Source organism: Eleginops maclovinus, chromosome 20 (assembly GCF_036324505.1).
Source record: "Eleginops maclovinus isolate JMC-PN-2008 ecotype Puerto Natales chromosome 20, JC_Emac_rtc_rv5, whole genome shotgun sequence".
Lineage (NCBI taxonomy): Eukaryota > Metazoa > Chordata > Actinopteri > Perciformes > Eleginopidae > Eleginops > Eleginops maclovinus.
In genome coordinates this window covers 20804409-20831962 of record NC_086368.1, presented here as the reverse complement: position 1 = coordinate 20831962, position 27554 = coordinate 20804409, and the positions used below count along the sequence as shown (strand labels likewise).

The 27554-nt window shown below is 41.0% G+C and overlaps 2 protein-coding genes across 5 annotated transcripts; one reads left to right on the top strand and one right to left on the bottom strand.

The window, feature by feature from the left end:
• Window positions 1-204: 204 nt before the first annotated feature.
• srpk1b (SRSF protein kinase 1b) lies at window positions 205-21900 on the top strand. Of its 4 annotated transcripts, XM_063911252.1 has the most exons (16): window positions 205-295; window positions 928-982; window positions 14206-14333; window positions 14569-14677; window positions 15118-15205; window positions 15306-15393; window positions 16025-16131; window positions 16283-16448; window positions 17152-17177; window positions 17273-17498; window positions 17719-18138; window positions 18657-18751; window positions 18904-19011; window positions 19715-19784; window positions 19927-20019; window positions 20418-21900. In XM_063911252.1, exons 1-16 carry the CDS (start codon window positions 283-285, stop codon window positions 20600-20602), a joined length of 1977 nt encoding a protein of 658 aa, XP_063767322.1. In that variant the 5' UTR covers window positions 205-282; the 3' UTR covers window positions 20603-21900. The 4 variants fall into 4 exon arrangements, with proteins under 4 accessions (XP_063767322.1, XP_063767323.1, XP_063767321.1 ...); XM_063911253.1 differs by lacking the exons at window positions 205-295; window positions 928-982 and adding an exon at window positions 2609-2801 and having other exon boundaries at window positions 17722-18138; XM_063911251.1 differs by lacking the exons at window positions 205-295; window positions 928-982 and adding an exon at window positions 2611-2801.
• A 761-nt stretch (window positions 21901-22661) lies between these two features.
• On the bottom strand, window positions 22662-26305 carry lhfpl5a (LHFPL tetraspan subfamily member 5a). Its single transcript, XM_063909834.1, has 3 exons — window positions 25900-26305; window positions 23457-23701; window positions 22662-22772 (listed from the first exon to the last, which is right to left on the bottom strand). The coding sequence occupies exons 1-3, from the start codon at window positions 26300-26302 to the stop codon at window positions 22662-22664; spliced, it is 759 nt and encodes a 252-aa protein (XP_063765904.1). The 5' UTR covers window positions 26303-26305.
• Between the last annotated feature and the right edge of the window lie 1249 nt (window positions 26306-27554).

The following is a 27554-nucleotide window of genomic DNA, read 5'->3' as shown; positions in this document are numbered from 1 at the left end:
AAGCCCTGGGGCTCCTTGACAGGTATATCTGACCATGCACGTCTTTGCTGTGCTGGCATTAAAAATAAATATATATAAGAAAACTTTTCTAAATTGATGTGATAAATGTTTAAATGAATCACCGAAGGATACCACATACAACCAAAACAGATATTGACAGTCCTTTTCTTTACACTCCGCCCCCTACAGCCCAGCTCTGTTTGGTCGTTCCTTTTTGCGCACTTTAGTTTCGGCATTTCCAACAGTTCGTGAACGCAGCGTATCTCCTGACTGGTTAGCAGCATGGAAAGAAAAGGTAACGTTGATGTAACTTACTTCAAAATGCTATTTACACATAGTATTTAAAACACACACGCATTACCTCATTGCATTTCTCTTGGAAATTGATAATCATAATGCTTTTTGCAACTGTAAGAAGCTGCGTAACAGTTTAAATGAAGAGCATAAGTGGACCATGCGTTCTGCTCTGTGTATGTTGTATGCTAGCTCTACCATTAGCTAAGACACTAACGTTAGCTTATGTTATGTGTACGCCAAAACATTTAACAAGTCATAGAAAATAATAAGCCACAACACCCCTAACACTATTCATACGTTTACCATAGCTCGTCGTAATAATGGACAATACCTGTATGAAATTCACTGTGAAAAGGCACTATTTTGACTGTTAGTAGCTAACTTAAAATGCCTGGCAACACACCGCCAAGGCCGGTAAACGTTAGCTTGTTGAGAGGCGTTCACTTCAGCTAGGTAGCCTGCTAGCTGCTCAGAGTTGCTAATGCAACCCGTAACTGCGACGTGTTTTTACACACCTGCAGCCCGGCGGGCTTTTTAATAAATAAATAAAAAAATAGCCCAAATAAATAAATACAACAGCAATTAACATTATTGGTGTATGTGTTAAACAGTTTTCTCTGTACTTTTTAGTACTTGCAATGCAAGCAAGGAAGAAGAGGACAAAGCCAAGGAAGCCTGGCAAAAAGTGAGTAGAAAAGCCTGTTTGTCTTCATACCACATTTTACTCTTTGCTCCGGAACTAAGAAGTATGTTTTATTATTATTTTATTCCTGTTGTATTCAGTCCTGTTGGTGCTAAGTGTTCCTTATTAGTCACAAATCTATGTGTTTCTTTGGTTTCCTGAGAAAGGGGAAATAGTATCATTTTATTTTTTGTGTCTATGTGTTTGTTTTGTGAAGCACTTTGAGTTACCTTTTTTGTTTGAAAAGTGCTATATACATACAGTTAGCTCTTTATGCTTAAACTGAGCAACTTGTAATCGGTAACTAGAACCCAGATCCATTGGTTGCAGTACTTTACATAGCCTTTTTTTTTAATTTGGAGCATTCATTGTCACTTATTGAACTATTTGTTACGGTTGTTAACTATTTTTAAACAAAGAAGCATTGACAAATGAGCAGCTAGAGACTATTCTGTATGTATCTGTGGCAGGTGCACCTGCTCCCTGAGTTGTTTTTTACGTTAATGAATTTTGTTTGTGTAAGTATTGTGTATGTAACATTAGGATATTTGTACACGAAAAAAAAAGCCAGGATTTCAAATGTAATATAATTATTAAATGACGTATATATTTACATTTATATAGCAGTTATTCCATAAGTTCTGTCCACAGTGTCATAAAACAAAAAAAAAGTTGACAGATTTGTTTTTCTCTTATTTCTAGCCATTGTTCTGTAGTGAGGTATTCAGTGTTATACCGGTTTTTTGATAACCCCCCCCTTTTTATATATATCTATCTTGCAAACAGAAAATCAATCTGCGTAAGTCTTGGTGATGATCTGAGCCAAAATTAACATAGTCAAATGGGGCCTGCTACAGTTTAGGTGAGCCAGCCGCAGTTTCATAATGAACTGAAAGCTTTGCATAGCCCCTCCCCCGGACATCACCGCTTCTCAGAGCTGTGAATCTGTGACAAGAGTCCTAGGTCAATGTTGGCAACCCACCTGACCAAACTTGGAAAAATGTCCCCTGTCACGTGAACAATGTTTTATCCTTTATGCCATTCACTCCATCCATATCTATAGGCTACAACAAATGTTTGTTTAGTAGAGCACAAAGCTCAAGCTCCTTAATACAAAGAAACAATGGCTTACAGGTTACCAAGAAATGATTTTGACTCATCGAAATCACTCTTTTAGAGGCCCGCCCAACAGACCTAACTGAGTTATCTGTCAGAAAATAGTAAGATTTTTTTTTTATGCAAACGGGTAATCGGGAGCTACCGGTCTTTGCTTTTCTTCTTGAGCTTTGTCACAGCCCCTGATGCTGCACCAACTGCTGAGGGCGCTGCTAACTGGGACAAATCACCTGGCCAAACTAAAATGACTTACTCCCAGAGTTTCCATTGATTTTTGGACACAAGCATGCATCTGTCTCTTTCACTTTAAGCAGTGTCTCTGACCTTTTCCCCTCATGACAGTGATGCTGTGAAGGAGATCCCAGTTGAAAATGCATAATTTCTGTCAATAACCATCAAGCAAGGGACAAGCATCCAAGCATAAATCAACTCCTCCCACTCCTTTGTACCCATTATGCTCTCTCCCTCCCGCTCTCTTGTGTCAGCCGCTCTGCTGTGGCTGCTGTGCTGCCGAGAGGACGCAGCGGCCACTGTTCAGTCGTAGAGCCAGTGTAGAGAAGAGCAGTGTGCCATTCTCTGTTTTCCAAGTTTAGTTTAGTGGTGTAAAATAGCTTCAGCCAAGTGTCCTCTGTGTCATGTGGCTCCTGGACTGGATATTCTCCATCAATACAGCTGTGGTGAAGCTAGCCAGCGGTCTCACATGCAAGTGAGTAGTGCAATACCTCTCATGGTAGTATTTGTTTTTGAGAGATAGTAAGCGTGACTGAAGGAAAGAGAGCTAGGCTTCGGGCTTTGCTTATGTCTGTAATGGTTGTTGAATCTGGGATGATGTCAGCAGTAGTGTTTTGGATGTGTGTGCGCCAGATGCCAGTGTACACAGAGTTTGGCTGAGTTATTGATGGAGTGATCCATTTTTCTTTAAGGAGCAGATGCTGACTGTTGCTGCTCTATGAGGTACCTGACTACCTGCTCATGTGTTTTGCTAATTGTGTGCAGAGAACAGCACTGATGATGTTTGGTGGATTTGTGCTGCCAGCTTTTTTTTAAAGATCACACACAATGTCTTCATAATTTCTACATTACAATATATATATATTTTGCATCACTTTTGACATGAAAGGTCTTTGACTCCTTAACTTTTAGTGCCTCACATATCATTTTAGGACTGCATGTGCACTTAGGAAAATACAGAGTATCCAGCACTACAGAGTATGTACCAGCATGATTGTACTCTATTGTATTTAGCTTTTATCTCAGCCTCCAGAGCTGCAGTGTATTACATAACCCATCAACTCATCTTCAGCCTACTACAGATCTGTTACCCTCTATGTTTCTCTGTCCTCCCATGTCCGCCTGCGGGTTAACAACCTCCCTTTTTTTCCCCCATCTTGTCAGTGGGAAAAATATTTAAATATATGTTTGTTTGTTGATTTGTGAAGGAGAGATGCATTGCTCCAGGCCATGCAGATGTTGGGTTTTTAGATTTTTTGTGCAGATTCTTTTTTTGCAATGTTAGAAAGACTGCAGTGGTTTACCTGGTGCTGTAATATCAAAAGCTGCAGTGTCCTCTTTTTCTCTTTGTATGTCATGCAGTATCTGCTTGGAAGTAAAAAGAAAACATTGTCTCCTGCCCAACACATGTTAACTGTCAGCAGGTGTTTGAGTGCTAAATGCAGGTGCTGCAGCACTCTCATTTACACAGGGTGTGCATTGCACCCTCAGTACAGTTAGCTAGAGCTGCTGTTTCATTCTGCTACCCAGGCACTCGTCATTGATTTCATCCGGAGGGAGGGGAGGAGAGGAGGAAGACGTAAACTTTCTGGCCACACTCCATCCCCAAGAGCTCTTTTCTCCTCTATGCCCTTGTTTTATTTGCTCTAGAGATTTGATAGGGTTGGATTGGTGGAAACAATAGAGCCAGGGGAAACCAGGAGCCAGTGACACACTGTCATGTCTGATGAGGGCACAGGAGTGATGAAGATGTCAAGTGGTTGTGACTCCTTGTTTGATTAAAGCCCTACACAGGCACAATCTAACCCATACAGAAATGTGGCCCAGGCTGCAGTTTAACAAACCATCTAGGCTTTCAGTGTGTAAGTCTGTTTCAGCATCAGCTCGTGAAAAGTATGACCAGGAACTATGGCATTGGATCTTTGATAAGTGAGGCTGCAGTTGATATGTTGTTTATTTGATGTTTTTATGTGTCTTATATTGTCTAACTTCATTCAGTGTTCTGTGGGATGAGGAGGACCAGTGTAGCCACGAGGCCAGCAGGTTGATCAATAATGTAAACCTTGAATGCAAACATCATGCACAACATGAAAAAAGATTGGTGTGGAGACACACTTAATAAAATGTATCACCCATTTACTCTTCCGGAATTTATTGCGGTCTTTTTCAATGAAATACTAATTGGCAATGTTTAAATTGTCTACTCTAGCATTTCAATGTGTGCCAACACTATCTTTCGCGGTTGTACTGGTGCATGAAACTCTTTTGTATTAAATCAAGTTTGGGATGACACAACTCTTACAGACATGTGTTCTTTGTACACCTATTTCGAATGAATTGGGATAGTAAAAATATGAATGTAGGTTTAGTAGACAATCTTTGGCTTTGCATAAATGTGGACTAAGGGCCAAATCCCGTCGTTCCCACAGAGCACCAGAGCATGTCTGCACCTGTGCACCGGGTCATTTGGTGCACAGGTGTTGCTTATCTGCAGAAGCTGTGGCTGTGGATCAGAAAACTTTTAATAGGTTCTGCAGGTTTTTCCATGTTAGAGCTCACAAGTGATGTGTTATTTTTTCTCTGATAAATCTCAATCCATAACCATTGAGAAATGTTATTTAAGAAAAACGTGATTGCTATTTTAATGACCTTTTGATCAAAATGTTATAATTTTCCATGGATTAAACTATTGGTTGAGATAGCTGACGGATCAGCTGACGGATCAGCTGACATCACCATCATGCTTCATTGTTGGCCCGACAGACACACTAATATGAATTTAATGACCTATTACAGATTTAAAAACATGAATGACGAATCAGAATGACTTGCACTTGAGCCAAACAATGAAGTACCAAGTGTTCAGGCGACGTTGTGTATATTTAACAATGCAGCTCTCTCTAACTCTTTAAAGGCTTTTAAAAACTTTATAAATCACCATATTAAAGAAGTTGGTGTTTAATTAGAGATGGAGGTCAAACATTTTGGCACATGCCTCTAGTGGTGAAGGCTCGTTGGGGCAAAATGCGTGTTCAACAATCAGTCTGACTTGCATTGCTGTCTCACTGCAAAGAAAAAGAAAGATGAGTGAAACACTGCTGGAAAGGCATGCTTATGAGATGGTGGGAGTGGGGGGTGATGGACAGCAGACAGAGATGGGGAGAGAGGGAAAGAGGGATGGTGTTGTTTTGGTCAGACGAGGAGGGGTGAGGGCTGATGTCGTCCCTCACCTGCAATGCAGTGCTGGGCTGCATCACCCAATCATCTCGCATCTGTCAGTGGAGGGGGCGGGGCCAGCGGCTGACGACAGCCAAGGAGAGTTCTCGGTCAGACAGAGAAAGAGAGGGAGAGACGCAGACCGAGAGAGAGAGTGAGGGAGAAGTGAGCGAGAGAGTCTGCGAGCATGCTCCAGGACTCTGCCTCAGTGTTCAGCCTGCACTCGAGCCTCCACATTTCTCCTCCTCTTCCTCTCTTCTCTGCACATGTCTTACCACCTCTACTCTTTTCCCCTCTTTTCGTTCTGTTTTGCCACCCACCTCCTCTGTAATCTCTGCGTTTCACTCAGCTCTGATCGCTCTCTCCTCCCCCGATCCACTTTCCACTCTCCATCCCTCTTCTTCTTTTTTCTTCACTTGTCCGATGGAGTGAGAAGGTTTTTTTTTAACTCCTCCACTCGTCTGTCCTTCCCCCTCCGTCACGTCCCATGGGCATCCGTGCATCTTGCAGGTAAGAGCGGGTTCTGTGTGAGTGTGGGCAGGCGTCACAGCTCCAGGTGTTCAGAGTGTTGCAGAAGTCCTTCAAATATTCTTCTTTTTGCTCCCATTGGTTGTCTGGCCATCAGAGGGCATTGAACTGTCCATGTACCGCAGTGAGAAAAAAACTTGAACTGTCCATCGCAACGCAGTGTCATCTGCAGTCTGTGGGCATTTTATATGCGAGCGCGTGTTGGGGTCAAAATAAGGTGATTTTTATTTGTTGCGTATTTGCTTATTTATAATTTTTCTCTCATGTAAAGATTGTCCCTAAACATCCACAATGCGGACTTTCAATCTCCTTTTCTGCTCTCTTGTTACTAAAAATAGTGATTTTTGACCAGCCTATATTTAGATCTAGTTCTTGTCCTGGGACCGAGGGTGCACATGTCCGTTTTTTGTTACTAGATTTTGGTCTAAAAAAAGCCAGAAAAGTCATATTATTCAAGAACCCTAAATATTAATAATGAAGTAGTTGGGATTCAGTTGCTCAACATACACATATTTTGAACACTTTAGTCAAAGTAAAAAACTGCCTATATTTAATGACATGAATGACCCTGACTCTTGTTTCCATCATATGTCATTGGTCTCACATTTTTTTGTGACGAAAGTAAAGAGCTTTTTTTTTTAGTTTTTAAAAACTTTTCCCACTTTTGGATCATTTTTAGAGAGATTCTATTAGCTTTTGTTTGCTAATAAGGTTATCACTAATAATCTTCTTGAGATCTGTTCTAGCCAAATGTTTTCTTAATGTGTTTGAACAAAATAACCATTATACTTAAGCCCACTCCTTCTTACTGTTCACTGCTGTTATCAAAACTCCAAAGCTTGTGTGTGTGATTATTTATGACACAGCATGCAGGGGATGAATGAGGAATGCTCTTTTATTTTTGAAGCACTAGGGGTGAGGGATGAGAGGAGACTGACCTTGGCTCTGTTTGTATATTTGTACACTGTGTGCACGGGAGTGAATGAATAAATGCAGTGTTACTTTCCATCTTTGCCACATGGTGTGTTAACTGAAAAAGTTCCTGCAAGTCATCGCCACAATCGCAGCCAATCTGAAGATTGCACATTAGTCTTTAAGTATTGTAATTCTAATAAATGAGAAAAGAAAACCCCAAAATCATCGAAGCATTTTTAGTGTCTACTCACTTAACGACTGCTATCAGGAGGGAGACTCACACCTTCATTTTGGTTGAGCACACAGTTTGAGGCTGTTCTGACTTTACACATTTCCTTTTGAGAGAAGAATCTGACGACAGATGGTTAGCTTTTGTAGAAGCCTTATCATCACACAATGAATAACAATCAAGTCTCACATCTTCAAGGATGCCTGCTACACATGTGACCCAGACAGATATATCAGCAGCAAATTATGAGTTAATATTTGGATAAACGCAGATCATTCCCATGCCATCCCTTTAGTTGTGATATTGGAATCTCCATCATAAACCCTGAAATGATAATGCTCCAAAAATAGCCCTTACTCAAATTTGTCTTCTTTCTTGTACTCTGTGCCTGTCTGTTGTGAAAAATAAGGTTTATTAAAACATCTTTTCAGCTCTGACTTCAGCTCAGCATCGATCATAGCCTTTCCCCTTCAGGAGCGTCAACAAACAGTGGAGCTCTGCAGGCGGCCCAGCATGACACAGCTTTGTAAGCGAGCAACGATGCATCTAAAGTTGTCCTTCCTCTGAAGCCAATACTTATGCCAATGAACTGATTAGCTACGCATGCTTATTCTAATGGCTTTCAACTCTGTTTGCAAGCACTTCACAAAACAGTACCTTCAACCAAAACAACCAGAAACCTTCTTGTCTCCACTATCACAGTTTAGAAGCAATTGCAGCACATCCAGTCAGGAGTAACATGTTTTCCCTCCCATAGCTTAAGAGATAACGTGAGTAGCTTTAATTAGCTCCAAATCTTTAACGGTTTGACTCTGAAACTGGAACACAGAGGCTAGATGTAGAACACATGACTGATGTGTTTTGTCATCGAAACATTTAAAGGAGATTCTGTTTGCAGGATCCTTGTTTCCATTTAAAGTAATGAAGGATAAACAGCGTTCATGCACTCAACATCTGTCTGCACTGCTTGCTGTTCTTACTTCTACAATGCACAATGACGAGTAGCTATACATCTAAGCATTCTAAAGAACCATGTCCCTGATATTTAACTCTTCAAAAAGAAGAAAGATGAACAGATGGTGTGACTAAAATGCGCTGTATTGAAATAGCATTTACTTATCCACGGGCCTGTCCAGATGTAATATTTACAGATGTTGTGTTGATTACAAAAACAAAACAAGCCAAATGGATGGGCAGATTTGTCTAATTTAAAAAAGGAATAATAAAAAGAAAACACAACAAGATTTGGAGTACATGAATTCTCTGAGTATAGGATAACCTCTCCAAGCCACTGATCTAATGTCGACTGATCATATGAAGGCGTTATTGTGGTGTGCTGAACCTTGAATTGACTGGCTTGCAGGGGTTGCACGTTTTATTAGCTGTGACTGCTTTGTTTACATTTCTTATTTTAAGGAAGATATGTATGTTAGTGCACTCTCCTCTTTCAGCACCATGGACAGCACCAAGAACAATTGATAAGAAACCACAGGATATTCACTTTGTCCTGAAATAATGAATATACTTAATAGATCATAAAATAAGAAAGGTACGATTATGTGAGACAATATAGTGACCTGGTGTGGCCAAGACTCTCATCGTGCATCTTTAATAACACTCAGATAGAGTATGCGTTGTTCCCAGTGTGTGCAGCTGTGTTCCCACCTGGTGAACTGGTTGTGGTTACACACCGCACCTTCATCTGCAGGGACCGCTTGTTTTACTTGTTTGGTTTTCTAACTTAAATCCTGCGTGAGATTCTCATGGAAAAAAACACGGTCTCTGTTACTCTGCGATGGGTTTTCCTACGTGAGCAACTTAATAATTCAGTCCACTTTGTTCAGATTCACACAACACAACATGCTCATTTAAGCATTGTGTAAGCACCATGAGTTATTCAGCAATACATTTAATATTTCATGATATTATGTCTTGGTCGAAGGACTTTCATTGTTTAATAGCATTTGTGTTTGTGGTGATGCTCCAGATTTAGTAGATGGGTCTGAAAAAAGAACATGCATCTCATCCCTCTCGGTACTCCCCTCCTAGTACTCAGCAGTGAATTACTATGAAGCTGATTGGCAACACAGATTCCTGATTCCTTTTAGTATTGACTCTCATAATCAACCATCAGGTTTTTTTTTATTAATTCAAAATCCACTGCAGATGTATGCTTTAAGTAAATAATCCACCCTTAAGAACACTTCAAATGCTGATGCGAAGCTAATGTTTATCAAGATGTATAACCCTAATTATTAATGTTTGTTATTTAATAGTTGATGTGTGTGTGTGTGTGTGGTAAATCTGGGTTGAATTCAATACATGGACAAAATGAAAGTCAAAGTCAGGAAAAATGGAAATGATTAAAAGCAAATACCCTCTGATTTTGGCAATAATGTATGTCAGGGATTCTTGAGACAAGGGACAAAATGGGTTTTTAATTTCTAAAAATAAAATGTTGATTTTTCCAAAATATATCTATATATTATATTTGTCCCAGGTGCTGGCCTTTTGATGCTGTTGAAATACAATCTCCCAGGTTTAACATTTTAAACATTTTTTTCATGTTTGCTGGACAAGCCTGGGATTTTGTCAACACCGTAAGACACAAAGAAACATAGAAATATGTATTTTGAATAAACTTATTGCAGTTATTTTGACTACTGGAGGTTATTTTAATCTGTGTTATTCAATCCATGTTTTTAAACTAATACTATTACTTTAAAATATATATATTATCAAGCTGCCAATTATTATAACTGGGGAAATATACATGTTCACATTTATTTTTTAATCTCAAAAACAAACAATGTTAGTCAGCAATACAGAAATTACACATTTATTTAGGAAATGCAGTGCTTTTGTTGAGATAATGTGAGAAAATGTAATAAAATATCTTTTTAAAAACAAAAATGAACAGAAAACTCATCTTATGGAGTTGACCAGCTGTTTACGGTGTTGACGCACATCTTACGGTGTTGACGAATTAGAAGAGAACTGGAGATAACTTCATTTAACATGGCCATTGAACTTCAAAAACTCAACTTTTCAACTGTAACATTTCAGGATAAAAGGCCATTTAATATCAATCGTTATTTTTGCACTCACACCCACTTTAAAAACAGGAACTTGGCAGTAGGCATATCGGATCTCTTGAAAAGTCCATAAACTCATATCTGATCTATTGAACAGTCCATAAACTCATATTGGATCTTTTGAACAGTCCATAAACTCATCAAATTTACAGATCATGGAGAAAAACACTAAGAATATTCATTAATTCAGCCTTTGGAAATGGAAAATTCTCTGTAAATCTTGAACTCATCTTATATCATGGCATGAATTTAAACACCTGGCAACAACCGATTGAAAAGGTCCTCATCTAGGAAGTCCATGACCTCTGAGGAGAGCTGGTAGATATCCCTTGTGCGGCTTGTGCGGACTGGTAATGATGGGTGAATTTTGACTATGATGTCAGTAGATGGAACATAGCAGACATCCTGGCACCCTTGTTTCCTTTGGAAACGACTACATGGCCCATGAGGGTGGAAAAAATCCACTTGAACATCCCCTTGTTCTTGATCTGTTTTAAGCACTTTAGCCAGCCACCAATTGTAGTCATAAACCACAGCAAGCCAATCCTCTGTGTTGATGTCACTCGGCCCCACTGCTGACATTAAGCCCTCAGGTGCTCTGGTCGGCTCCTCCTCCATTGCCTCCACTAACATGGCAAGAGGACTCTGAACAGCCCGATGCTCATCTGCATGCTGTGGTGTGTGTGGTGTGGTGTGGTGTGCAACTGGATTGTGGTGGTGTGCAACTGGATTAAAACAGCGGCAGATTTGTGGCTCATTACAAAAGCATGAACTATGCCTACAGTAGATGGTATTGCCCCGAGCTACCACTTGATGAACCTTTCTTGTTCCTGAGATGGGTCGTAGGGACTTGGGGAGGACAGCATCATAAGCCAGGAAATCATCAGTGCTGACATAGTGTAGGTGGACTCCACTTAGCCTGCTGGACACAAGCTGATGAAAAGTCATGCCATTGACGATGTCCACTCCTCCAAGAACCATTCTGTCAGCACACCGCTTAACTGTTGCCCCAATACCATCCGGGGCGCCCTTTCCGTGGGATGTAGGGAAGAAGTTCCATGTTACATTGTTGAACCCCAGTCGAGGAGGGATGGTGGAGAGGAGGAGAAAGTTCTTTTTATTTTTGTATTGTTTACTTGGACCATCAGACCAAAAGTGAATTGTGTCAATGTGGGGGAATCTGGTATGAATGTCCTTCAGAACTTCATCCATGTAGGTCCATATTGCTGCTGCGTCTTGGCGCTTGGACTCGGAAATTGTGCAAAAAGCTTGTTTTTCTTGCTTGGTGTAAAACATGCCTGTATGGAGCGTTATCAGTGGGAGATTTTGGCCATAGTGGCAGGATTGTACTTCGGAGCTGTATTTGCATTTCCATGCTTCAGAGAAATCAATATGCACAATCACTGTTCTTTCATTGCAATTTTCAATCATGTTTCGGTACTCTTTGGATTGATTTTGAACAAGATGGACATGGGTGGTTGTTTCGTTTCTTAATTTGTCTTGGTAGAGATCCATCAGCTCCGACAGAGTACCCGTACGTTTCTGTAGTCTGGTATGAAAGTGAACTCCATCCTCTGTTTTCTCTTCGACCCGTTCCCACTGCTTCCAGTCCACTTTTGTTTTCCCTTGCTCTAAAGGCAGACTTGATGATTTGTGAAGGCATCTTGCACAGGTGCGCAATAGACACGATTCACTTGGTGGAGAACAACAGACAAGCTGAAAACTCTCTTTAAGCTTGCTGGTTGACACAGCCTGGAAAGATTTCAAAACATCAAGCATGAGCGTGGCGTTTTCATGGATCTGGCACTGACAAGTGTTTCGATCTGAGGTTTTGGGTGGTGTTATGTAGAAGGGACGTAGTGCACAGAAAGAGGAATAACTCAGGCGAATGCTGGGGTTTTGCTCAGTATATGACTGGTGGAGATTCTGCATTGTGTCTGTCATTACCATCCTTTGACGTTTCACTTTTTTTCTTGTGATGGTGTCTTGCTTGTCTGTCGTGATTCTTGAATTGTTTTCAAAAAATGTGTGAACCACTGAGGAGATTGTCTGGAGGTAACTGGGCTTTCTTTGGATTGGTGTGTTTTCTCTGAGTGTTTTGTAGCTAAGGCCAAATTCACGAACCTGATGCATCAGGCGATACTTTTTGAGGATTTTGCCAGACAATGTGGTGTGTGGATGCCGTGGTGTTGAATTAAATGGGCAAATGATACATTTAAATCCCATTTGTCAACACCATAAGGTAAGTGGTCAACTCCATAAGACAACATTTCTTACGGAGTTGACGTCTGATGGAGTCTTACGGAGTTGACGATATCTTCAATTTTTCATCATAACATGTGATTTCTTTGCAGAAGCCATCTTGTTTATCACTAGCTGCTAGTGGCCTCAACAATAACGTTAGATTAAACTTTTATTTCTTGATAAAATCACATAAACCTTGAATTTTATCGACCATGGTGTTGACACTCTATGGTTGTGACATAGCTGGTTTTGTAAAAGAAGATAATTAAGGAAAATTATGAGAAATATTTACTTACCAGAGCAGTGGCCTCATGGCATGTCCACCAAACAGCAAGTGGAAAAGGGGTCCTTAGAGTATGAGTTGGCCAATATAATGGCTGTTTTTTTGCATTTTTAGAAAAATCTTATGGTGTTGACAGAAACTCCGGACGCGATTTCAATCACGTAAAAAGTACATAAATATATATTTTTAATTGTAAATTTCTATATAGTTTGAATAATTACTTAAAATACATGATCACAGTAGCTATTGTGTTTGTTTTATTTTAATTTTAACAATTATTTAAGTATTGTAAAGTCATGGAACTTGCTTTCGGACAAGGGTATTTTGGGGTTCAGGCAGCACACTAGGTGATGTAAAATAAAATATATGTGTAAAAAAGCATTAATTCACATTTTGTGGTATAAATAAGTTCTTGTTTTATTGTTTAATCAAATTATTGGACATTTTTTAAACACATTTTAAGAATTACAATGAGTTTTATCTCTCGGACATGTTTTGTCCCTCATCTCAAGAATCCCTGATGTATAAACCGTAAATAATCTGTGGGTACAATCAGGGAGAGCGGTGTTAGAAAAATGTTCTGTCGCTGAGTTTGCTTTTTGCCCTTTAAGTAGAAGAAGAGTCAGGGTGAGAAATGATTAACGGGTTGAAAATGAAATTCTCTGCAGCGGCTCTCCTAACCAGGACATTTAGCTGGTCTCGTCCACTTATGTCCTGCAATGATTTAGTGCCCACTTTACTTTAGTGTTTTTCCCCCGCAAAAAAATGACTATACAGAGACTTGCATTATTGGTATTTTTTCAATTGAAAAAAGGTTGTCTGCAGTTAATTTCTTTGAGTGTCTTTTATGTCAACGCCTTAATAGAAGAAGCAAATATTTCTACAACTAGAGTAAATAATTTTCGGACTGAAACTAGTTGATGTTAATATCTTGCTGTAATTGCCCTGATCTCGGGTTACAATGTCAGTCTAGTCATTCCCCAAAGCCTATTATTTTCATTGATTCTTCAGTCCCCTTGTGCTTACACCACCATCTATCATTGCAGAAATACAGGCTCAGCATTTTTGCTTACTTGTACTTTTGATAAAAATAAAATGTATCCCTATCCACTGTTGGCTTATGAGTTTCTCTGGATGGAACCATTCTGTAAGCTTTATACAAATGTCTTGCCTTTTTTGAAAATGAATAAATAGTGAAACCACACTTACTCTTTCTTCTTGGTGTCACACGATCTCTATTTCTCTCCCTGAGCCAATCAAACGTCTTCCACCCCCGTCTTTTGCCATTCCTTCCTGTCTTTTATGCTTCCAACTCCTTTGATTTCTAGTGTCTCTTAACATCCCTTTCTCTGTCCGTCTCTCCCCTCAGACCAGAGCCTCATGGTCGGGGAGGTGGCTCTCAGCCGGGCCAGGCAGACTCCCCACTCCCAGAGCAGGATGAGGAGATCCTGGGCTCTGATGACGATGAGCAGGAGGACCCCAATGACTACTGCAAGGGTTAGTGTTGGAAAAGCCAATAGAACTTATCAATGATGCAATAAGACATAAACAGTTACTTTTCAATAATGGATAAAACACCTAAATGTGTTACTTAGTGCAACAACCTTTTGCTCATAAATTGACCTGCACTTCAGTTTAAACTCATGTGAACACACACACTGTCAGCGCATACATTCAGCGAACATAAAGAAAACGGCACCACTGAGTTTATCTGCATCGTTTCTTTGCTCAGGTGGATATCACCATGTGAAGATTGGAGATCTGTTCCACGGGAGATACCATGTGATCCGCAAACTGGGCTGGGGGCACTTCTCCACGGTTTGGCTGGCCTGGGACATCCAGTAAGTGTTCTTTTTAAATTAAAACTGTAATGTACAGATTTGCAGAAGTCACGAGTGGATTTCAACACACCATGGTGCAAAAAAGTGTACTCTCTTAATGATGTAATACTTCTGTAGTCGTGGTATGTAATGGTAGAGATGGTGAGGGCCAGAACTGTCAGCCATGTTTTAGCCTATATGTGATATTTATAGATTATGCACTTATTTCTGTTACCCTGGGCAACTCGTGGCGAGCGTCATGGTCCTATAATAGATACTAATGGAAGTTCTGTTTAGTGCCTGTTGCATAAGTAGTGACATGATGTATTTGGATGGTTTTTAGAAGTTTAATGGCTATGTGCACGGAGAGGTTTGAAGTTACCGTAAATTATTTACTTGATAGATATTTCAACAACAAGTTCATGTTGTTTTGATGAGTTGCATCACTGATTTCTTTTCAGGGAGAAGTGCTTTGTGGCAATGAAAGTGGTGAAAAGTGCCGAGCATTACACAGAGACAGCTCTGGACGAGATCAAGCTGCTCAAATCTGTAAGTCACAAAGTCACTGAGATAAATACTGACACACTGCCTACTACATGCTCCAGTGATTCCAGGACTCCTGACCTGTGTGTGTTTGTGTGTTTTCCAGGTGAGAAACACAGATCCCAGTGACCCCAGCAGAGAGAAAGTGGTGCAGCTTCTTGATGACTTCAAAATTTCCGGCATGAACGGCACTCGTATCCTTTGTTGTTAAGAAGCAGCAGTTTATATTTTCCTAAAATACACCGTAAAATCAATCCACTTTCAATTTATTTTGTATGCTGTACCACTTTTACTGACCTCTAATCCGACTGCCAGGGTGTGGATGATGGAAACAGCAACGTTATCCGATGACTCCTTTGTGCTTGAAGGCCACATTTGTGTGCATTACTTTAAAAACGGGGTACTTATTTCAACTACAATTATAAAGTTTGAATGCAGACAGAAGTGACAAAATTAATTTTGAGTGACAGTCATTTGGCAGTCTCAAGCCTTCAGCAATTTCCACATACTACCCTGCTGTTTGTCGTTCATAGCTGCTTCCCCCACGATCAGTTAGCGGTGTGCTTGAGCACGTCTTTAAGCGTCACAGTCCTGATGCAGCAACACTTCCATCCCTGTCTCTCCCACGCCGCCCCTTCTACAGCTGTGCGCACAGGCAACATGCCCAGACATCCTCTGGGAAGTTAATATTTGTGTTACATACTGAAAGATTATTCAGCTGTTGCAACCTGAAAATATGCAAACTTTATAGGCTTATCTATACTGTGGATTGAAATTCATTTGAGAGGTCCTGTTCTGTCTGTCCTTGACCATGTGCCTCTTCAGATGTGTGCATGGTGTTTGAGGTTCTGGGTTATCACCTACTGAAGTGGATCATCAAGTCTAATTACCAAGGCCTGCCCCTCCCCTGTGTTAAAAGCATCATACGACAGGTACTGTGGGATAAATCTACATCCTTTTCTGTTTGTTCAAGTGGAATGTCAACTCCTGATAGATTGAGAATTATGTAACTTATGGATCTCAGGAAGCAGTACTTGCTTCTCCGAACATCCATCATTGTGACACTCATTTTCTGCCCTGCAGGTTCTTCAGGGTTTAGACTACCTCCACACCAAGTGTAAGATCATCCACACAGACATCAAACCGGAGAACATTCTGCTGACCGTCAACGAGCCCTACATCAAGAAAATGGCTGCTGAAGCTACTCAGTGGCAGAAGACCGGCGCTGCACCTCCCTCGGGCTCTGCAGGTCTCCACATCTCTTTCCCTCTGCACTGCACTGAGCAACTTCAGTGGTTTGATCCGCATGTTACTGACTACAGTGGATTCCTGTTTAGATTTATCAGCAGCTACATGACCGACATGTTTATTTCCCTTTTGGTTCCCACGATAATTTACCCTAATTTTAAGATTTTATTGTCACGAGGCACAAAGTGTGTGTGTGTGTGTGTGTGTGTGTGTGTGTGTGTGTGTGTGTGTGTGTGTGTGTGTGTGTGTGTGTGTGTGTGTGTGTGTGTGTGTGTGTGTGTGTGTGTGTGTGTGTGTGTGTGTGTGTGTGTGTGTGTGTGTGTGTGTGTGTGTGTGTGTGTGTGTGTGTGTGTGTGTGTGTGTGTGTGTGTGTGTGTGTGTGTGTGTGTGTGTGTGTGTGTGTGTGTGTGTGTGTGTGTGTGTGTGTGACACGTAAGCGTTGCGTTAAAGCAAGTGGAAGTTCCTAAAAAAGCGAAACGCTTAGCCGTGTGTCATTATGAGTCAGCACTGGATTGGTTATGGAAATTAGAGGCTTGCTCTGAGCGCATGACTCCTGCTGAGCCGGGTGCCGCCGCAGTCTATTAGCACAGCTCGGTGTGAATCAACTCAGCCCCCTGAACAGAAAACTAATTATAGAGAGGCGAAGGATACGCCACATATGTCAGTCACTAATGTAATCCTCTGATGTTTCCTGTTTCCTACAGTGAGTACAGCCCCAGCACCCAAACCAGTAAGTGGTGTTGTTGTTTTTTTTGCCAAATACATTTAGGATCACGCCAGAATACAAATTTTGACTTTTCCTCATCCCATGTTTACTTTCCTAAGATTGCCAAAATGTCAAAAAACAAAAAGAAGAAGATGAAGAAGAAGCAGCGGAAGCAGGCCGAGATTCTGGAGAAGAGGATCCAGGAGATGGAGGGAGGAGCAGCTGAAGGAGGAGAAGAGGAGGATGATGAGGAGACGACAACAGAGGCCACAGAACATACGACTCCCACAGCCACCCTCTCCATGTCTGCCACGCTGCAGGACATTGCTAACCATGCCAACTCAGGTGAGGATGTCAGGAGAAGAGATTCTTTACCGAGGCTCAAGAGTGACGACCTCCCATGATCTGGGGACAATAGAAATGTGATGCAGTAAACCTGTTTATAGATCACCCTGTTTTTGCCCCGATGTTGCTACAGTGAACAAGAAATTTAGACGGGGAACAAACGCTTGATACTTCTACACAGAAACATTTCATGATAATAACCCTCACTGTCTCTTTACAGCAGACTCCACTCCCGAGGAACAGCCCCAGCAGATACCAAACGTAAATGAGCGGAGAGACAATGCGACCAATGAGCCGGGCGGGATGGAGGTGAACTGTAACGGCCACTCCTCCCCAGCAGAGAGCGAGGCCAGCGTAGAGGAACAAGGGACCAAGCAGTCGATGGAGCTGGAGGACCAACAGAATGCAAACCAAGCAGAAGGGAACACAGAGACCCCGGACACGTTAAGTAACAAAGAGGAGCGTCCAGCCTGTAACGGCTCAGCCGAGCAGCCCGACCAGCTGATGCCCTCCTCCCTCAGCCCTGACTCCGTCACCGTGGAGCTGAAGGAGGGAGATGACGAGGAGAAGAAGGAGGAGCAGATGGACACTCTGGGGGAGGACACCAAAAGAGGGGAGGAAGAAGAAGACAGCCAGGATGGTAAGTAAAACTTGAATTATTTAACCAAGCATGGTTTATTTAATATATTTTCCCACTGATATCACATGTGTTTATCAATAGCTCAGCTAACATGCACTTCAGTACAAGTCAGAATTAGCCTTTGTATTCCCATTAAAGCAACATGCAACACAATGAGACTAACAACCTTGAGAGTAGCTTTATCTGGAGTGTGGGCAGTTTTCTAGTAAGATTAAGGACATTTACAGAAAAATGTTGTCCTTTGTAAGGCTGATGGATACGTATTATCCTGGCACCTTTGCTAAGCAATTACACTGGTGTGCTCCGTAATGTAATCCAAAATAAACCTGCCACTGCACGCTCCAGTAGCAGCCTCTACAACATGAACAGTGGGTTGTTTATTTAATAGGAACCTAGGAGCTAGGTTCCCAATTGTTGGAAAGACTTTTCTTTGTTGTTTCCCATGTGTCCTAATTATACCCCCCCTGTTACCCAACCTCCACCCCCTCTGTCCTGCCTCCCTCTCCTCTCTTTAACAGGAGCATCAGGCAATATGTTAGTAAACCCCCTGGACCCTCTTAACTCTGACAAGCTGCAGGTTAAGATCGCTGACCTCGGCAATGCCTGCTGGGTGGTGAGCACAAATCTACATTATCGCTTTGTATTTGTCAGGATTCTGAAGAGCGCCTTTACAAGGTTCATCGCTCTTTTAGATCTTTGTAAGCACCGGCTCAATTATCGCTGTGTGCATCATCATTCAGGGTATCTCTCTTCCTCTTCTCGCAGCACAAACATTTCACTGATGACATCCAGACGCGGCAGTATCGCTCTCTGGAGGTGCTGACGGGAGCTGGGTACAGCACACCAGCCGACATCTGGAGCACAGCCTGCATGGTATTACACACACACACACACACACACACACACACACACACACACACACACACACACACACACACACACACACACACACACACACACACACACAGCAACAACTCAGTGTTAATCACAATGATTCATATATTTCTGTAGATGCTCTTACTGTAAAATCATTTAAATTCTGTGCATTCCGAGTTATCAATTTCTCCTGAAATCACCTATGGATCCTTCAGGCTTCATTTTGTTTTTGGTCAGGATCATTTTGTGTTGTAATACTTGTTTTGACCACAAGAGGCTGAGTGCAGCACCACCCCATGTTCTAAATATCAGAAAGAGCATTTACATTTTTCCTAATGGCTGCTTTAATCTCCGATTTTAAAAACACTTTTCTAGCCAAAAGAAAACCGTTTATGTTTTATGTCCTGCTATCACACAATTTATGTACCTGTCAATATTGCATATTAGAAAAAAACATTACTTCCCTGAAGGAAAAATTCAAATGTTTTCCACCACAAATGAAAAACAATATAAGCTTGCTGAACTTCAGAACAAAGCCTAACCCTAAAGATGTAAAGGGTTGTGACCACAAAGACACCAAGTCGCATGCTTTAAGATAAAGTCAAAAAAACAACCTATAGTAAAAAACCAGGGTCTACACCTGAGTGACCAAACCATCTACTCGTTAGTGAGTTCATATGTGTGTGTTTTTAATCCTCAGGCCTTTGAGCTGGCAACTGGAGATTATCTGTTTGAGCCCCACTCTGGAGAAGACTACTCGCGAGATGAAGGTCAGTGTCAGACATCAGGCTTTAACGAGAGCACTACTCCAATAGCCAAGATGTGCTGAAATGAGTGTTAATGCCAGGCTCTCTTGGGAAGTTGTAGCAAGTTGGTGCTTCATCATCGGTGTGTGTGTGTTTCTGCCTATAGATCACATAGCGCTCATCATCGAGCTGCTCGGTAAAGTTCCCCGGAAGCTGATCTTGGCGGGCAAATACTCCAAGGAGTTTTTCACCAAGAAAGGTAAACACGCCCGCCCTGCCACCAGCTGTCTGCTGCCGCTAAATCCTGTTAATCCTTAAAATACGCTCAGGTATCTGGTGTGAAACGCACTATTTCAGACAAACAGCCATCTGCTCAGTATGGGGCAGAACCTGCAAATTAAACTTAGTCCAGCTATTTGCAGTTCATGGTGCTGTAGTGGATTTATGGCAACCAATGACACGTTCACAATATTTATACAATACTAACTTTTGCACATTATATAATATGTACAATTTAAAAGGCAAAATAAGTTGAATATTCCCCCCAGAAATAAACCTGTGTACAAACCTATAAATAGAATCATCTCAATCATCACTTATGACTTTGCCTTCTGCCTTTTCTGCTGTGTTATTATCGAAATGTATTTTTTCTCCCAGGCGACCTGCGTCACATCACCAAGCTGAAGCCGTGGGGTTTGATGGACGTGTTGGCAGAAAAGTACGAGTGGTCCAAAGACGAGGCGCACACCTTCAGCAGCTTCCTGCTGCCCATGCTAGACCTGGTGCCTGAGAGGAGGGCCACCGCAGCCCAGTGCCTCTCCCACCCTTGGCTCACATGCTAGAGGCCCGCCACACCCCTCCACCCGCCACATTTTGACAGGATCAATGAGTCTTGAGGATCCTGGGGTGGAAACCGTACAGTAAAACAAACGCATTCATATCTGAAAGACCCTGTGACTGCATTGTGCCAGCACCCTCCTCTCCCACACACAGTTTCATACATACAACAAAAAGAGCGGAGTCTTTATCCTCTTTTGGATTACACTGGAGATAGAGTGAGATCCTGGTGTTGTTCCTGTATTTATGGCTCTTTTTTTTACTGGCTGTATAGGACTTATCAGCCCAGTTCTTTTTTTCCTCCGGCTCTCTTTTCTGCAGCATAATATTCTATTCTTTTTTAGTTATAGATAACAAACTGGCTCATTTAGGAGGAGGTTGCACGTCTACAAATGCAGAAGGCGAAGATGCTAAATCATCCCTTAAAACCACATACTGTTTCATTTGGTCAAACGGAGAGCGATGAGGATCATTAAGGACATGTTGTCGTGCTAGCTGTGCCAGCTTTCTGCCTATGGCTGTCAAATGTTTGCAGAGTGCTCAGAACTGATAAGTGCGTAATGCTAATGGCCAAGATGAGACTAGTAATGTTCTTAGCACTGTTAAGTTAGCTATGTTAAAATAAAACTTTTGTACATTTATACACAGGCAGGACTACATAATTACATTTCAAGCTCTGAAGATACTCGTCACAAATCACACTATTTTTCAGGAATTCCAAACCGTGTAATTTCAGATTTTTTTTAAGTGTTAGTTAAAGCATTATCATATGTTGTCTTAAGAAAACACTTGCATAAAATAGTGTGGAAAACATTGTGATCCCTTTCCTACATCATGCACAGATAACATCGTTAGGCTCTTTTATACCTCGACAATATTTAGCCTGTTATGAAAGGCTTCCTGGAACGTTTCCCACATTACAGTCAAATCAAAGTAAATGTGCAGTGCACCAAAGAGTCGGCCCTCAGTCTTTCCCTCTCTGCTTTGTATATTAAAGGCTTGAAATAAAAGGTTTGAGCTATTTCTTTTACACTTTTTGAAAATGTCTCGAGGAATGCTTTGGTGATTTCCAGTTTGAAAACTAAAGCTTCGTTCTGAGTGTTTCAGCCGCACATGGACGTGTTTGATTTGAAAACCATTGATTGTACGTAAAACTAACGGTGTTATAATGCTTTGATGCTTCTTTAAACCATGATTGCTTGTTTTTCTACAACGTCTCCTACTTCTCTCCATGACTCTGCTCTTCATTGGTTGTTTTGTTCATTTTCTGTAGGTAATATTAATAAACATTTTTCAAAATGAACTAGTTTTATTTTCCTCATAATTCACCACTGCAGTTTTCCTGTTCTCTGAAACACATAAACGAACAGGGACATAATTCATTACATCATGAATGCATCATCAGGACATCCACAGGGCCCATACAGTCAGGCAGGAACAGATCCATGATCCGAGTTTATCTAGAGAACAATTTGGAGCATATTTTATTAGGATGTCCAGCCTAATATACAGAAACAGTATGATACAGTATACAAGTAGTATGATTTTTGTATGTTGCTTTACATCTGTGAAATAGTCCTGAACAGGGGATTTGTTTTTGGATACTTTTGGTGTGTTGCTGTATTTCTGCCACCAGAGGCTGAAGGGCACCATTCCCAGCTCTTCTAAATAGGACTAACAGCATTAGTGTGTTTTCTATTGGATTTCCTCATGCACTCTGAGTATACACTGCCCATAAAAAAACCTCCCAATGGTTCTTTAAATACACCACCGTTATTAGTTTGCATGTCAAATGAATAACACATTTAATTGTAATGCTGTAACAATCTGTTTTAACATTTTATGACTATTCCTTCCCAAGTGAAAAGGAGCTGCTCCGGTCATCAAAGCAAAGTCTACATCACCTACTTTCCCTTCTATTAGTCTAAAACAGCCATCAGCTAAAAAGACATGGAGTTATGAGGTGGACAGTGACTCCTCACATGTTTTCAACGTCTGTTAATAAGATGTCACGATGTCAAGGACAGGGTGAACTTTTTATGGCGAGTTATTTTAAGATGGTAATTAACTGTCCTGAAGGTCTGCAGTACATTTGAATCCCTGGGCTCCGTAGCGCTCCTCATAAAGTCTCGTCCATGTCTTCCCTCCGGTGTCCACAGGGGGCCTAGGCATTATCTGAAGTTGAGAGAAATTAAATTAAGTTATCTATAGTTCACAGAAAACATAAAAGGAGACGCACGCACGCAGCTGTCAGACACTATAGATTTCTGTCGGCATACTAGATTGAACAAAAACACCGACTATACAAGAAGCACGGTATGGTTACATTTGCTAAATTAGCCATTAACAGCACCTAACAAAAGTAGGCTTGCTGCTTGTCATAGTGGGAACAAAACTACCTCAGACATGATGATGATGCGAGGCGAAAGGACAGGGGATGTTAAACCTTACAGGTCATCCTCTGGGGAACATGAATGTACCATCTTTCACGGTGGTCCTTCCAATAGTTGTTGAGAAAATGTAATTAAAAAACTAAAATGTCTACCTCGAGGTGTTGCTGGAGGAAGGTAATCCATCAAGTACAAGTTGACGTGTTTCACTGAATAAGTAAAAACATTGACATGCTTGAGTCTGAGGATTAGTAGAATTCATTCAAGCCATGCATGTCTATATAAGACTTTATGGCACTCCACTCGATAATTGTTGAGAGTTTGAACTTTTAGTCTGTGCTTTACCTTTTTCTTTCCTTTTTAAATAATGTCCTCTCCATTGGAACCCTCTCTTTTCTTTTACTCCCCACCCTAATACACTCACCCAGCCTGTCCTCCTCTCCCACCCTTTTTTCCTTCCTCCCCTCACTCTGGTACCTTTCCCCTCCACCTGGAAGTCCTCTGGCAGCAGCTTGTCCTGCCGGCTGCCCAGGCTGAAGGCCAGGAAGGAGAGGATGAGCGAGTCCATGATGCTGATGATGGCCAGGATGTAGGCCCAGCGCACCGTGCAGTTGCCTAGAGTGTATTTGTCGGTCCGCTGGCCACACATGCGCTTCACCTCGTCCGAGTCCCAGCCGTCAGGGTAGATCATGCAGCCAATCACCATGCACGTGCCTTAGAGAGAGGGGAGGTAAGGGGTGAGGAGATTCAGTTTAAAAGCAGAATTTTTAGACTTGTGAAATGGTGCACCTGTGAATTATTTTCTTTTTGAATTACCGATACTTAAGAACATATATTCAAATTTGTTTATAATTTCTTTTCAATATACTTCTACTTGCAAGTTGCACCTTTACTGTACAACATTTATCTGACAGCTTTAGTTCCTATTACCTACAAGTAGATCTGACACTATTTTGTTAAAATGCTACACATTACATTATTACAATTTTTTTAGAAGTGAGGTATGTGCTGCTTTTCTTAATCCTTTCTTTGTTATTTTTTATAATTTTGAGGTTTGCACTGTTGGTTTGACAAATCAAAAAAAGGTTAGGGTTAGGGTTAGGGTTAGGGTTGAGTCAAAAAGGCTTCTTTTTTACAAACTAAACAATCCAGGGATGATTTTAGCTAATTCAACTCAGGGTAAAACATAATGGAAATACTCTTCAATTGCGAATAGTATGCTTTACTTAAACCGAACACATCTTTTGAATGCTACTCAAACATTCATTGCATGAAGAAAAATCATTTAGTTATACAATAATAAATAGTTCAACCCACATAGGATTTACCTGCATTAGGTACTTTTAATTGTTATACTTATTACACATTTACCTGATAATACTACATATGTTTGATTGAGTAACATTTTCAGTGAAGGATTATTATCACAGTGGGTCTACTTTAACTTCCACTTAAGAAAAGGATCTGAATGTTTCTGCACAACAAGAATAGTTCTTTATATATTTTATGTTAACTGGTAAAATATTGCTTCTGTTCATGAAGAATATCAGCAACCAACATTTAAAAACTCAATGCTGAAACAACCAGAAAGATAATGTTATGTACACTTCATTCATGCGAGGTGAGTTGCCTAGCAACACCAGAGCATCTCAACTCCAGGGATTGACCTTGTTCATCCATTATTGACTCTGCAGAAAGACGCCCTCGTGCCGTCCCACCTTAGCAACCACGTCAACTATCAGGTGAAGAGGTGAAACGTTAGCTCACACACTTTCACTTTCAGAGCCTCAAACACACTTTCTCTTCCAAGTCTCTTCCCTAATTACAAGACAGATGCACACACACTCTGACCGGCAGGTTTTGAGGGGTATGAAAAGGGGGAGGAAAAAGTGTAACAGCACACCCGAGGTTAATCTCATTATTTGATTCATTAGAGGCTTGTCCTTTCACTTACAGCTACATCTGTTCACAAGCTGCTTCATGTTTCAGAAACAGAATCGTGTTTCACTTTCCTCTGTGCGCAACTGTGTGAAGGGGAACTAATGACATGTTTTTGCTGGAGGTTGTACCCAAGCTTAAATAATATTTCACTCACATATTGCAAAAGAAATAATCTATTTGGATTTTGCATCACCGTTTTCTTATGTTTCTGTATAAGGGCCAGATGTTTTCATCAACACATAGTAGTGCAAGGTGTTTTGGGTGTGAATAAGTTATTCAATTTCATGCTGCTTTTAAACTTCAACTCCACCAGATTCCAGAGAAAATGTATCATACTTTTACTCCACAACATTTGACTGACAACTTAAGTTACTTTTTACTTTGGGCAGGGAGATGTCTAACCTGTGTTTCATAATCACATTAGATACATTAGTATGGAATAACTGGTGAAGTAGACATTTAAATAAAATAATTGTGACAACACATTTTACAGTGTAGCATTTTCATCTTGTCTATGGAGTGCTTCAAGACTTGTTTGATTAATAAACAGCTCATTTGAACTTAAAACCGGAAATTTGGTGGGTCCTTTCTTTGGGAGTAAAGTAGGAACAATGGCTAAGGTTCATACATTTCTGACTAGTGGTAATACAGGTAGAGAAAATAAATAAATAAAGAAACTCAATATACACAGATGCCATCATTTGGAGTAAAACTTTGTAAGAATACAATTACGTTTTTTGTATATTTTGTTAGTACTGCATTCTGTGTATGGCTTGTTGTATCGTATAGGCCTATTTTAAAGAACATAGGATTGCAATGCAAAATCAATCATTTAATTCACGAGGCTAAATGCGTGGGGAAAAAAATTGAAGTTTTTATGTGAATCATTCAAAACTACAGCGGCTTTTTTTAAAGTAAAACCTTTCATGTGCACAGCTACAAACTTTAACCAAACCGTGCACGGTGCTCACTGGAGGCCAGCTGCATCCAGGCGCAGATCTTGTAGACGCTCCCTGCGTTGCAGAAGAAAAAGAGGCTGAAGCAGACGATGCTTCCCACCACCAGCAGCATGGAGATCCCCACGAAGAACATGGCTGTCTTGAAGGCACCGGACGGGATAGAGCCGAAGTCCAGCGCACTCCCTTTGCAGGTGAGCTCCGAGGTGAGTGCGTTCCCAATGCAGTAGTGGAAGAGGCCGAAGTATCCGGCCTGCGGCGTGTGCACGCTGTCCCCGATCCAGTAGGGCTGTATGAACACCACCACGGTGATGACGGCAAAGGTGATGGTGAACACCGTCCACAGCACGCCCACGGCCCGGGCGTTACGCACGTAGTTGGTGTGGTAGATTTTGGCGGCCTCAACAGCCGGGAGCATGGCGACAGAGATGGCTAAAAACAAGACCCAGGAATCGTCTTAAAAGTAGAAAAGTATCCTTGGTGATTTTTATTTCTGGGAAGCTGTTAAAGACTGACCAAGAGCTACCTTTGGTTAAGATCATATATGACCTCTGTCTTTGTAGTAAGTTTAAATTCAATAATGTCACCTCATAAGTCATACATTACTGGGTACCATAGCAGCAGTAACGGATTTCGTCAGTGGGTGAATGTGAGGGTGGCTGTTCCTCCACTCTGTATCAGCTAGCAGTGCCTTTCCTCTCCAGGTAATGAATGTTTAATGGTTACAAGATCTGCAGAATAGAGTAACACAGGTGGCAAGCAAGGATATCCCCCTTTCACTTTTAAGGGCATATGTTGAATTTACTTTCTTTCTTTCTTTCAGATTTGTTTGTTTTTAACACAACACATTTGTTCAGAGTTCAGGTAAGAAACTGTAATGCAGATGGTCAGCATTGTGGTCAGCCTTACTTATAGATTCATGTTTTAGTGTCGATCCACTAAAACAATTAGTAATGAACTGTAACTGTACTTTTCTATCATCTATTTCTTCTTTTTGAACTAACAAGACTTCTTTGACTGACCCCTTCATGATTAGACTGACTTAGACTGCTGGATACTTGTCTCTCCCATCACTTAGTGTGCTATTCCTGTTCACAGTCAGTATGAACACAAGGAACAGATTAAATGTGCTGCACATGGGTATGTGATTGTTGTTTTAAGGAATGTGAGCCTATTCTATAACTCAAGAGAATGAGCCAGTAATAAAGACTAACTTACTTGTATGTATGACTATCTAACACTAGATGGAGGTATAGGGCTGCAGCTTCAGCAACATGTTTCAAACATCAAACTTTATAGCAGTCTTAAGGAAACCAAAAGGTATTGAACTTTGTACCTCTGCTTTATATCCCAGATGTGTAACCATAAAAAGCCACAGGAGTTCCACTTTTACTGGTGGAGGCGGGGTGGGTTCGGTGCTGGTGATTGCTGGTGTCAGGGGTTCAGTGGTGAAAGAAATATTCTAATTGTTTACTTACGTATGTTTAGTTGCTATTCCAAAGCACTTTATATACATTATTGGGTTAGTAGTATTACTGATGTGTTAGCACTTAAATGTTGTGGCTGGCTGAGGTGGAGCTATATGTTTGGGTAGTTCTATCTATAACAATGAATTATATTTGATAGCCTTTTCTTTGTAAAATCTGCTAAACGACTGTTAACTATAGCTG